The sequence below is a fragment of the Mustela erminea genome, chromosome 12 (genome assembly GCF_009829155.1).
Source record: "Mustela erminea isolate mMusErm1 chromosome 12, mMusErm1.Pri, whole genome shotgun sequence".
Taxonomy (NCBI): Eukaryota; Metazoa; Chordata; class Mammalia; order Carnivora; family Mustelidae; genus Mustela; species Mustela erminea.
In genome coordinates, this window is record NC_045625.1 from 21,034,553 (window position 1) to 21,048,418 (window position 13,866).

General features: G+C 41.0%; 1 protein-coding gene across 5 annotated transcripts in view; it reads left to right on the top strand.

Annotated features, from left to right (window-relative positions):
* The window catches only part of SUSD1 (sushi domain containing 1), a 138,275-nt gene that overhangs the window by 67,694 nt on the left and 56,715 nt on the right, over positions 1–13,866 (top strand). For all 5 annotated transcript variants that reach the window (XM_032308466.1, XM_032308464.1, XM_032308467.1 and 2 more), the window contains exons 9-10: positions 5,756–5,865; positions 10,753–10,945. In XM_032308466.1, coding sequence (XP_032164357.1) covers positions 5,756–5,865; positions 10,753–10,945 — 303 coding nt within the window. The remainder of the gene's footprint in view (positions 1–5,755; positions 5,866–10,752; positions 10,946–13,866) is intronic.

Sequence of the window (13,866 nt, forward strand, 5' to 3'; positions counted from 1 at the left end):
TAGTGGTTTGTAGATACTCAGTTTGCCATTTTGCTCAATTTCTCTCAGAAATTCTAATTGTTTGGATTCACACATTTTAAAGTTACGATATTTATGTCCATGACTGATGTCTTACTTGTAAATTCTAGCTTAAAAAAAAAAGATTTTATTTATTTATTTGACAGAAAGAGAGAACACAAGTAGGCAGAGAAGCAGGTGGAGATAGAGGAGGAAGCAGGCTCCCCGCTGAGCAGAGAGCCCGATGCGGGGCTCAATCCCAGCACCCTGAGACCATGACCTGAGCTAAAGGCAGAGGCCCAACCCACTGAGCCACCCAGATGCCCCTGAGTCTAACTTTCATTAATAACAAATCACTCACTTCATCCTGTTTAAAATTTTTTACCTTGAATTATAATTTGGTAGCAACCTTGGTTTTCTTGATTTCTTTGTACATCTATTTGCATAATATGCCTTTGCCCACTTTTGTTCTTTTTTAAATAAAAAAAAATTGCATTTCAGTGTAGTTAGCATACAGTGTTGTATCAGTTTCAGGTGTAGAATAGAGTGATTCAGCAGGTCCATATATCACTGAGTGCGCATCACGAGTAGGGTACTTTTAATCCCCTTCACCTGTTTCCCCACCCCACCCCCACCAACACTTTTGTTCTTAAAATCTATCTCAGTAACACTGCTGTAGTACTCCAGGAGGCAGCATATGTTGTGAAGAATTCTGAGAAAAGTTTTGTTTTTAAGTAGATGAACAATTTACATTTAGCGTTCTTTGTAATATGATTTTTCTTTCTTCCGTCCTCTTGTTTTCTCCTAACGTTTCTTCACTATGTCCATTGTTTTCTACCTTTTTGTGACACAGATTTTCTTTTTTGGTGATACAAACAGTACAGATTTTTTATTTTATATTGCACATTAAAAAACAAACAAAATCCTATTTGAATGTGTATTTCTCTGATTACCGGTGTTCAGACTGAAATAATGTTAACTTCTTCCTGAATAAGATAAGGAAGTCAGCATTCTCTACTTCCTTTTTTTCTTTCCCCTGTTGCTTCCTTTATGTTTTTGGCTTAATACAGCATTTTATTGCCAACTTCTTATTTTAAATTATTTTTTAACTTGTATTGCATTTTTAAATAATTCATTTTTATATTGATTTACAGCCATGTTTGCAACACTTATTTAAACAGGTATATGTTTTAACAGTTTCGGTGCTTACTACCAGTCCTTTCATACCAAAGTTTCTCTATTTTTTTCTACATTTCTATTTCACTGCAAAATGATTTCTATCTTCTTCTTTCCAAGGGGTACTTTCTGAGCCCTTGATTATGTGAGAATGTCTTTTTGCTATCTTCACAAGTGAATCAGAGCTCAACAGAAGATAAAATTCCTGGTACATACCTTCTGTTGGTAGAATTCTAGAGGCATTTCACATTGATTTTGGGAATTTAAACTTTTGAAAGAGAATTTGAAGATGGTTTGATTTTTTAGAAAAAAATCCCATTATAGATAATCTGATTTTTAAGCCTCAGTGTCACAGAGGCTTTCTTTATGTGTGAAATTCAAGACTAATTATTTATTTTCATGCACATGGTAAGTGTTTATTGACCACTTGTGTGTTTGACATTATTTGAGGCACTGAGAATTCAGTAGTGAATGAGACAGAAAGGACCTTTCCCTCCTGAAAACTAGTCAGGTGTGATATAAATGTTATTGTTTTTCACTAAGTTTTCCTAGTACCGAAGAGGGTTTTTGGATCTTCAGATTTGGGTCCATTTGATGTAATCTGAACTGGTGGGGTTTGGAGCTGATAGTGGTTTTATTAAAGCATGGGGACAGGAGGAGCTGCACTGGGGTTGCCACGGGTGACTGAAGTTGGTTGGGGGTTAGGGGGAAGCACAAGCCTCCAAGGTGTTTTGGAAACAAGGTTTCCAGGACCTGAGGGGACTAGTTATTGTTAGGAGAAGGTCATTTATTGCTATCTAGTAAACCCTTAGTCATGAGACCCTTCAGATGTGTATCAGCGGGCCATATGCTTGGAGGATGATTGCTCACATATTTCCTGGTAAGGTAGAGATAAAAGAAGTTTCCTAAGGAATGTATAGGTTCAAGTAGACTCCCAGGATGGGGGTAGGGTGCAGTTGGGCTATGATTGTCTTTTGCTGCTAGCCAGTGTCAACATCCAGGCGGCTGAGTTCCCAGAGGGAAGGTCACTCTGCCTGTTTCAAGGACTTGTCAGTAGGCTCTAGGCAGCAAGGAAACTTAGTTCTTTCTTTTGCCTTGTGACATGTTTCCCATGTCACGTTTATACATTTAAAAATAGTTTCTTTCATGAAATCTCTGATTATTGCTTTTTTAATTTTTCAATTGGTATTTTGGCTCATCAAATGCTCCTATATGGAATTCCAGGTTTGTCTGCCCTGGTCTTCACTCTCGCCCTTCCCTGACTTTTCCCTCTGTCTTCTGTGAGAGTGCAGCAGGTGTATTCTGTACGGACACGTATGCATATATGCATCGACCTTTCTGGCCTTCACTATTTCTAAAGCATGTTATATTTTGTTGTTGAACTTGCATTTCCTTGTCTCATCTAGTTCCTTTTTTTTTTTTTTTTTTTTTTTTAAAAGCTCTATGCCCAGGGTGGGGCTTGAACTCACAATCCCAGGATCAAGAGTCACATGCTCTATGGACTAAGCCAGCCAGTGACCCCTCCCCTAGTTCCCTTTTTATTTCTGCTTCTCTCAACCAGTTTCCACTCTTGCAGTCTCTTATTAGCTCATCCTTTATCTGCTTTAATCCATCTTTAAAATTTTTTACTGAAAATACAAAAAAAGTTGCCTAATTTTACTATTACTTGGCCCAAATTTTTTTTTCAAAAGAATCTTCATTCTTTGCCTCTCAAGCATAATCTTTATAGAATCATTTCATAGGCTTTTTTTTTTTTTGGCTTCTAGATGAGATTGTTAGAAGACAAAAGTTTTATCTAGATTTGATATTTCTCTCCTAATAAAATGGATGGCGTTCTCTTTGCTCTTACTTTTAATTGGATGATATTAGTGTGCTTATGTCAGATTTCGTCTTGAAGGATTTACTGCTGATTGGATAACCTAGCATCCTTCGGACTTGCAGCTAGCTGTGAGAAAGCCCACACTGCCCTGAACATAATTCCTGAGCACTTTTTATTTTTTTAAAGTAGGTTCCACACTCAGTGTGGAGACCAAACGGGGCTTGAACTCATGACCCTGAGATCAAGACCTGGGCTGAGATCAAGAGTCAGAAGCTTAACTGGCAGACCCACCCAGGCACCCCTATTTCTGAGCACTTTGCTATCTTTTTTTTTTTTTTTAAAAGATTTACTAATTTATTTGAGAGAGAGCATGCCCCTGCCCAGGGGGAGGGGTGAGGGGGTGGGGAGTGGGGAGGACAGAGGGAGAGACTTCAAGCAGACTCCCTGCTGAGCGCAGGGGAGTTGGGGGAGTGGGAGGGTAAGGGACCTGGAGGTGAGGGTAGTGGTGCTGGATCTCACCACCCATGAGATCATGACCAGCTGAAACCAAGCATCTCACGCTTAACCCACCGAGCTGCCTGTGTGCCCCTGAGTACTCAGCTGTCTTGATCGGTGAAACTTGCTCTGGGTCAGCATCGTGTTGTCTGAACTTCATTATGACACTCTGGTCTGCAGAGGCAGGAGGGAACCAAGTCCCTCCTTCTGCCCACCCAGGCTCTCTGTCAGGTGGAACTTCCAGGTCCCTAGGCCTCCCCATAGAAGTCCTTCCATGATACTGATCTCTAGTAGCTAAGGAGGGACTATTATTATTATTATTATTATTATTATTATTATTATTATTATTACTGGTAGTAGTGGTTACAGTGATATATACAGTTTTTACCCTGGCTGCCTATCAGCTCTGCCTGGTGCGTTACAACAAAATACAGACGTGTGCTTGTCCCTCAGATCTGCTGTGTCTGGGTGATTCGGATGTGCAGGCAGGAGCAGGAGCGACCAGGCTAAATTGTTCCAGATGGAGCATCCCTCACTCATTTGTCCTATTGCCCTCCTCCCTTCCAACCCCCACCTCTGTGGGCCCCAGCCCGTCCCCACTTCCTTCCCTGAAAGGCTTGAGGGCACGTTGTACGTCGTAGCTCTCAGCCCCACGGTGCTGAGTGGAAACGTCTTCATGTTGATGCCTTGTGTATGTCAACCAACCCTTCCTTCCAACACAGATGCAAATTTTGACCCATTTTTACTACTTTCAGCCGCTTCTGTCAGAACTGGGGGTGGGAAGTGGGAACCAGATGCTTTTGTTCACGTTGCCATTGTCCCCTGAGTTCAGAGTCTCATGGCTGTGAGCGAGCCGGTCCTACAGAGACGGGAGCTGTGCAGATGGTATTTCTGCTTTAGGTTCTGTTTGTGAACAGACATCCTTGCACATGTATATTTGGGGTGCCTCAGAATCATATGCAAACGTGGCAATTTTCGCTGCTGATGTCTTTATGAAATCTTTCAAAGTTGTGAAGATGAAGGGAAGCACAAGGTCTTCAGATTCTCTCTCATAACCATATTTTTACATTTTCCAGTTACAGCCGAGAATATTTTCCCCCAGCTAATTGCTTCGTGGTGCGTATGTGAGTGATATGTGATATGCTCTGGAGAGTTTTGATTTTGAATAGAATAATCTGTTGTCCTTCTTCCTGCTTAGGGGGCAGAGGCTCGCATGGGAGAAATGAAGTTTTCTAGGTAGTAATAAAAAGTTTCTCTCTGATAGACATTTAAATCTTTTCTCATTTGTTGAAAGTGTACCGGCTTCTTGGGAAACTTGCTCTTCCTTGAAAATTAGCCTTGGTATTCCTGGACGCTCTGTGAGTTTTTTACTCATCAGTAATAAACCTCTTCCTTCTTCATGACTACCTGAAGAAAATAGAACAGTAAAGGAGTAAATTAGACTGCAGGTGGAATGGAGTGCCTTTTTTTTTTTTTTTTTTTAAATCCAGGGGTTGAAATAAGTCTCTTTTCTGATTACTTTACTGTCTTTGTCCTTACCTGAGTGGCTCTTGAAATACTGTCTGCTGAGAAGCAGACATCTTGCCTGGCCATCTCCTTTCTGTTCATCTTCTAGGTTGGAAACACCCACGCTGAGAGTTCTGATCGATGGTCTTTGACTTTTATGCACATTTTCGTTACTCTGTGACTTTCTAGGTGTTGACAAGCTTACCTTCAGGACATTTCATGTGTGGACTATCCAAGTGATAGGGTGAACTTTCTTAAAAATAACACAACTTTATCAGTTTATGGTGATTTTAAAAAAAAGATTTTATTTATTTATTTGGAGAGAGAGAGAGGGGACAAGAGAGAGCATGAGCAAGGGGGAGACGGAGAAGCAGGGAACCGGATGCAGGACTCGATCCCAGGACTCTGGGATCATGACTTGAGCTGAAGGCAGACTCGTAACTGACTGAGCCACCCAGGTGCCACTAGTTTATGGTGATTTTTAAATATGAATTATTTTATCCAATTCTCTCAGGAGCCTGTGATGGAAGAAAAGCAAAGCAGATGACTTGATTTCACAGAGAAGAACTTGAGGATTCAAAGGGCTAAGTGAATTAGCTGAGGTCATGCAGTTAAGTTGTAGAGTCAGGACTTGTAGCCAAATGGGACGTTCTTGCTGTTAAACACCCTGCTGGCTCATGTAAGACATCAGAGCTTCCGTTGTACTTGGCCAAGATATGTTTTGCTAAGACATGCAACCTTTCCATATGTTTTATCTTTTAGAAGATGATCTCTTAGAAGATGGAGGAATTTTCAATATTTCAGTATTCAGTGAAGCTTGTTTGAAACTGAGCAGGCACCCTAGGAAACTTGGATCAGAACAAATGTACCAAGTAAGAAGATCTCTCATGTTATCTGTCAAAGTATTGCGTCACTTAAAAATCTGGGGGCCTCTCCAAGTGAGGATCCAAAGCATTTAAAAACACTAATGGAATGAACTTCTAGACAGTTTGATTTTTGTTTCTGGATTTGGAAATGAGATGGGGGGCCAAGTGGGGGATGAAATTGAAGGAAGACACACTAGCGGGTGGCTTGCTGTCAGTTTCCCTGTCTGGTATTTCACATGTATGTATCATACTTTATTTTAGTGCATTTTATACTTATAGCTTATTCTGTCATCAAATTCACACTGGGTTGTAAATTTTTAAGAAACTCATTGCATGACAATTGGTCCTCATTTAACTTGACTTTTTAAAAATCACACCTCTCAAGTAAAATGATTCCTAAATTCAGGTCAGAACTGAGGTTTGTTATTTTGTGTCATTTTTAGCGCCTCTTGGCAGAATAGACTAAGTATTAATTTCAAGTTCATTCATTCATTCCTTAGCCATTTACCAACAGTGTATCATTTATCAGGGACTTTCAGTTTCCACTGGTGTAAATACACAAGTAAGTGGCACTGTGGTGTAATGAGTGCTTTGATAAAAGGTAAATAAATGGAGGGTTGTGTGCACGTGTGTATGTCCAGGTGGGGTTTTTTAAAATTTTCTTTTAATTTTAATTTTTTAAAATTTTATTTATTTATTTGAGAGATGGAGAAAGAGAGAGAGAGCATGAGAGGGGAAGGGTCAGAGGGAGAAGCAGACTCCCTGCTGAACAGGGAGCCCAATGTGGGACTCGATCCTGGGGTTCTGGGACTCGATCCTGGGATTCCAAGATCATGACCTGAGCTGAAGGCAGTTGCTTAACCAACTGAGCCACCCAAGTGGCCCTGTTTTGTTTTTTTAAACAAGAAGCAAAGACAGTGCTAAATCACAGAAAATGAGTGGGATTCAACTAGATAAAAGGTGTGGAGTGAAGGTGGAGAAGGGCACTGGGGACAAGCAGAGAAGCATCTTGGATATTAGGGAACACAGTTCTCTTAGGGAACTAAAAAAGCAAGGGAGAATAGGAAGAGATGAGGCTAAAATCTGAGCGGTGACTAGATCATGAAGAGCCCTGTGAATTTTGAGTTTGGATCTTATTTTGATGTCTTTGTGGAGCCAATGGAGGATTTTAAGCAGATGAACCAAATATTCACATTTTCATGTTTAGAAGGAACACAGGGGCTAGAGACATATTCAAGTCCCCAAATAAAGTTAAGATTATTACTGATATAAGATATAGATGAATTTTAAAAATGAATATAGAAATAAATGGTCCTGGGACAGTTGGTTAGCTACCTGGTTAAGAAAATAAATGGTTCTGGGTGCCTGAGTGGCTCAGTCATTAAGCATCTGCCTTTGACTCAGGTCATGATCCCGGGGTCCTGGGATCGAGCCCCATATTGGGGTCTCTGCTCAGCGGAGAATGTTCTTCTCCCTCTCCCCTTGCTTGTGTCCCCTCTCTCACTGTGTCTCTCTCTGTCAAATAAATAAATAAATTTTTTTGAAAAAGAGAAAAGAAATGATTCTTTGCATTAATACTAAAATGATTAAAGAGTTAAGTTTTGAAAAAAAAAGTTGTTTATTAATATGTTAAAGATTCATTTAAGTAACATGGAAAGCACTCTCAACAAGCCCATTGGAAAATGTGAACATTCAAGGGCAGTTTTCCAAAGAGAATATATATATATATATATATATATATATATATATATATATAGCCAAAACACATATGAACACATTTTATTCCTCACTTGTAAGAAAAAAAAGAAAAAAAAATTAAACCACAAGATACAATGATTCTTCTATAAGCATAGAGTAGTGTTTTGGTTTTTGTTTGTTTGTTTATTTATTTATTTATTTTGAGAGAGAGTAAGCATGCGTGCAAGGTTGGGCAAGGGCAGAGGAAGAGGGAGAGAAAGAGACTCTTAAGCAGACACCATGCCTCGTGTGGAGCCTGACTCGGGACTTGATCTCACAACTCTAAGATGATGACCTGAACCTAAATCAAGAGTTGGACACTTAACCAACTGAGCCACCCAGATACCCCCAGCATAGAGTACTGTTACACATAGCTGCTGGCCAGTTAAATGGGCATGACTTTTCTGGAATAATTATTTCTTATTTGTTAGCCTCAGTAAATTTTTGGAAATGAGCAGACCTATACAGAAAGACCAAGCAGTTCTCTGAAGCTCTATTTATAGTAGGGGAAGTTGGAAACGATGTAAATGTTCATGTGGGTATTTGGCTACGTAAACAATCCCACGTTCATCTGCTAGAACCTTCTGCGGATGCAGAATATGTTCTTCCTCACAGTGAATTGCAGTTGCTGCTGTTGACCAGGATTCCTGTGGAAATGGTCTCTGTTTCTCCTATTACTTTGCCCTTTATCTGTCTCTCTTTCCTAGGATTCCCTTCTTCTACCGATTCCTTAAGTCTGATTACCATCAAGGTTGTGTGTTGCCCATTCTCTTGTCATTCTGTACCCTTCCTTGGGCCATGCTATCCAATCTCTTTACTTCCTCCACTGTCTCTATGCTCTTAAGTCCTAAATCTTTCCCCAGACCTCATCTGTTCTATAAGTTCTAGGCCCACACTCCCTGATTAACTTTTTGTGTTCTTTTTTGCACTGTCTTCACGGATGTGACTCTCCTACCAGCAGTGTCCTTTCCCTTACCCTACCTGCCTGACTTCTGTTTATCTATAAGGCCCAGGTCAGTCATCTCCCCTGGTGGGCAGGTTTCAGCGACCTTCTGCCCTGAACACTGTTCCCGCCATCTGAATTGCTTGTGCTGTCTGCAGCTCACCTGGTTAATGCTCATTTCTCCTCGGGTCCAAATTTAGATAGGGCAGCTTTTCTTGACCCCCAAAGAGGAGGGTTAGGTGTCCCTCCTGAGTGCCCCTACTGCCTCACATACTTAGGACTTGCCCTGGGTATTTTGTTTGCCTGGATACTCATCTCTGAGTTCCTTGAGGTTAGGGCTTGTACTTTGCCATTGTATACCTAACACTGTATATTCTGTATATCTATTTACAGAATGAATTAATGACAGAAAAAAAAAAACCTTCACTATATATATATATATATTTTTAAGACTTTATTTATTTTTTTGAGAGAGAGGCAGTGAGAGAGAGCACGAGCGAGGAGAAGGTCAAAGAGAGAAGCAGACTCCCCATGGAGCTGGGAGCCCAATGAGAGACTTGATCCCGGGACTCTAGGATCATGACCTGAGCCGAAGGCAGTCGTCCAACCGAGCCACCCAGGCGTCCCAACAATATATATATATTTTTTTAAAAGATTTTATTTATTTATTTATTTGACAGAGAGAGATCACAAGTAGGCAGAGAGGCAGGCAGAGAGAGAGAGAGGAGGAAGCAGGCTCCCTGCTGAGCAGAGAGCCCGATGTGGGACTCGATCCCAGGACCCTGAGATCATGACCTGAGCCGAAGGCAGTGGCTTAGCCCACTGAGCCACCCAGGCGCCCCCAACAATATATTTTTAAATAAAACAACTTTACTGTAAAATTGTGCATACAGTATGATTTAAATATGTGATCAGAAAGTTATATTTTGTTTGTAGACTAAACCACGTGGAGTTTAGGATGAGACTGCGTCTGTAGAAAGACTGCCTGCCTAGTTGTGAGGTTTTTTCCAGCAGATGGCAGCAGCCTAAATGTAGACCTGATGAAACCAAATATCTGGGTGGACCCTGAGAATGGGTGAAACTGAGAACAGAGGGGCAAGGGCGTGGAGGGTGTCAAGCAAGAGAATAATTGAAGTGATAGGGTACCTGGGAGAGCTGGGGAAGACCGGGATGGAGGTGGTGGAATACAGGTAGAAGATCTCGAGCGAGGATGCCTTGCAGGGGTTTCTTGAGAGAGATCAGGTGTAATGGATGAGTGGTCCAGTGGGGTAGGAGATTGTGAGATCTTAGAGCAGCTCTGAGGATGGCACAGCCTGGGAGGTGGCTGTGGCTATGAGTAGCTAAAGTGGAGCAGAAGAGCTTCATAGCATTGAGCTCAGGATCTCTGAGGCCAAGTTTCGATGGCGTGTCCATAAAGACCTTCAGGTTATCCAAGAGAATGCTAGGAACTGGGGGAGAGTGGAAACTCCCAATGAGCTAGGTCTTGGATGACTACGGAAGAACAGCAGTGATGAGGAGGGATAGAGGGCAGCCATAGCCAGGGACTTGAGCATCAAAGCAAACGCTAAACACCAAGATGTCCAGCAGTAGCGCATGGATTGGCCCAGGGTTGATCATATTACTTCCGGGACCTTCATATGTTTTTTTCCCTCGTAAGTCCCTACATTATACATGCATCTTGGGTTGGCAGTGGATAGAGTGTTAGAGGTTAACACCATGCATATGGATCCATGGGCCAAAAACTCAAAAACTCTCTTACCACAGCTCTACTAGGAAGGACCAAGTGAAGTCCCCTTGTACAGTTGCTTTGAAAGCACCATTGGGAAGAGTCCTCATGAAGTTCAAATATTCTGTTTTGTGAGGTGTATCAATGGATTCTTTTTGAATGAAAAGAAGAGAATTTTGCCTGGTGGCTCCAGTGCTATCTTCTTTACCTGGGAGGGCATCGTTATCTTAGAATAGCCTACATTTTGTTCATTTGAGATGCCGTGATACATTCTCAGCTTTGTCCTATAGCTGGTGGAGGGGCAGGAGACATTGAACAGGACAGGGAGGGTAGGTTGTAAAGTCCATCCCCAAGTTAGCTTGATGTTGTATTAGAAGTAATTCCAATAGAATGAACCTTCTTGCTTTATTTCTGTTTCGCTTATAATCTAGATATCTGTAAGCCAACAGAAAATTTAATGCAATGCTTTCTTTTCATCTCACGACAGTTTCAAGTTCTGGGTCAAAGGTGGTACCTGAATAATTTTTATCATGCAACATCATTTAACTTCACAACAAGGGAGCGAACTCCAGTGGTATGTTTAGACCTGTACCCAGCAACTGATTACACAGTGAATGTCACTCTCCTGGGATCTTCTGAGCAGCAGTCAGTGCAAATAACGATGACAACCGCACCAGCAGGTGGGTGTACGTGTCTCTTTTGTGTCTCAGGACACGTGAAATAACGTGCATTGCACAACGTGGGGGAACATGAAAAATGCTCATCTGGGAGTCAGGAGACTTGTGTTCCAGTTCTAATGACACCCACTCTGGGTTTCACGGTGCCTGAATCGTACCATCTATTCCCTTCCCCACAGGGGTTCTAGCTCATAGCGGGTAGGCACCAAGAATGGACCATTTTATTTAGGGCTCCCTGCTAGTGATGGATTGAAAAGGCCTCCTATCTCTTACTCCGGTTTAAGATCGCTGAACCCCCAGGGTAGTCAGTATGGACAACCAGAACCAAATTCCTGGGGATCAGTGATGTGAGCCTCACTGTGGTGTCACTGGCGAGACAAAGAGGCCTTATGACTGGACCATGTTTGAGCCCATGAACCTGACATAGAGAACAGTGGCCTCATGAAGGTCAGGCTTCCTAGAAAGTGCATGTGGCCTTGTGAGGAAGCCAGATAGAGGCGAGCTGTATGAACTCTATAGCTCTGGTTAGTAGGAAGAGACACAGGATTTTTTTATTCTTGAGTCCTTTGGGTATAGCAGGCAAATTTACAGGCAACCAAGTAGAGAGGCTGCCCCCTCTGAAGGAAGGCAGTTAAATAGGTTAGGTCCTGCTCCTGTCTTCCTGATGCTTCTCTCCCATATTCATCATTGTTCTGAGAAAAGAAAAAAGCAGAATTATGTGATGGTTGCCCAACACTGTGAACTTAAGAAATGTCACTAAAGTATACACTCAAAAGTGGTTAATTTTATGTTGTGTGACCTTCAGCTCCATTTTTAAAAAACAGCCAATGAATTAGCTATGTTCTTCTTGACTCCCAGACCGCAGTTACCTCCTGACTGATCTTTACATAACACAAGTAAATTGTTTAGAATAGCTCCCAGCACATAATAATGATGATGACAATGATACCTATGTTTATTGAGTACTAAGTATGTGCCAGGCACTGTTCAAAGTGCCCTCTTTGGGTTAGTATCCAAAATATATATAAAAAAAACTTATAAAACTCAACACCCAAAAACCAAATAAACCAATTAAACAATGGGCAGAAGTTCATGAGCAGACATTTTTCCGAAGAAGACATGCAGATGGCTCATTGAAAGATGTACCACGTCACTCATCATCATGCAATGCAGATCAAAAGCACAGTGACATGCCACCTCATTCCTGTCAGAATGGCTAAAATCAACAACACAAGAAACAACAGGTGTTGGGGCCCCTGGGTGGCTCAGTGGGTTAAGCCTCTGCCTTCATCTCAGGTCATGATCTCAGGGTCCTGGGATCGAGTTCCACATCGGGCTCCCTGCTTAGCGAGGAGCCTGCTTCCCCCCTCTCTCTCTGCCTGCCTCTCTGCCTACTTGTGATCTCTCTCTGTCAAATAAATAAATAAAATCTTACAAAAACAATCTGAGGGGTTTGAAGGGGGGGGTGGGAGGTCGGGGTACCAGGTGGTGGGTATTATAGAGGGCATGGATTGCATGGAGCACTGGGTGTGGTGAAAAAATAATGAATACTGTTGTGCTGAAAATAAATAAATTTAATAAAAAAAAACTTACCAAAAAAAAAAAAAAGAAACAACAGGTGTTAGAGAAGATGTAGAGAAAGGGGAACCCTCTTGCACTGCTGGTGGGAATGCAAAGTAGTACAGACAGTTCGGAGAAAAGTTTGGAGGTTCCTCATAAAGTTAAAAATAGAACTATGCCAAAATAAATAAATAAATAAATAAAATAGAACTAGGCTACATCTAGAAATCCCACTACTAGGTATTTACCCAAAGAATGCAAGGACACTAATTCAAAGGGATGCATGCCTCCTGGTGTTTATAGCATTATTTACAATAGTCAAATTATGGAAGTAGACCAAGTGTCCATCCCTGATGAATGGATAAAGAAGGTGTGGAGATAATACACACACACACACACACACACACACACATACACATGTATATGTATATATGTATATAAATATATATAAATAATATATATTATGTATATACAAATATATATATATATTTATATATATATATATATTTAGAGTGAGCAAATAAATAAAGAACAAAACAGAAACAAAACCAAAACCAATGTGTCCTCTTTGAATCAACTCAGATCTACCAAGCCTTCTGAGGAAGACATTGCTGTTATTCCCATTTTATAGACAAAGATCATGAGCTCTTAAATTAAACAGTTTATCCAGGATCACATACTTAGTGATTTGAACACAGGATGATGTGACCCTGGCCCCACAGCCTTCATTCTTAATGTACTTCTGCTGCTTCTCACTAATTATTAGTTATTTCAAAGAAAAAAGCAAAATTATATTCTCAGAACCCAGTGCATAGTTCGTCCTGACCCACCTGACTTTTGCCAACCTTGGACAGTGAGCAAAAACTTCAAACGCCATGGATGCATAAATGCATTCATAGAATAAATGTTTCTTTCTTTCCTACTCTATGTCAAGCAGGTTCTGATGGCTGACATTGTGGTAGCAATAAAGCAGTCCCAGCTGACATGGCGTTGGAGTTTTGGGGAGTCGTGGTGGAGAGAGATAAATAAGTAGGGAAATAAATCCCATGTTAGGTGGCAAAGAAAACATGGCAAAGGGAGTGACAACTGGTGGTCAGGGAAAGTCTCTATTTAAATATATATTATATATATTATATTTAGGCCTCTCTCTCTATATAAATATATATATATGATATATAAGATATATTTATTTATATTTTATTTAAATTCTTTTAATTAACATATACTATGGTATTAGTTTCAGAGATAGAACTTAGTGATTCATCAGTTGCATGTAACACCCAGTGCTCATTCCATCATGTGCCCTCCTAAATGCCCATCATCCTGAACCCCTGCCCCTTCAGCAACCCTCAGTTTGTTTCCTA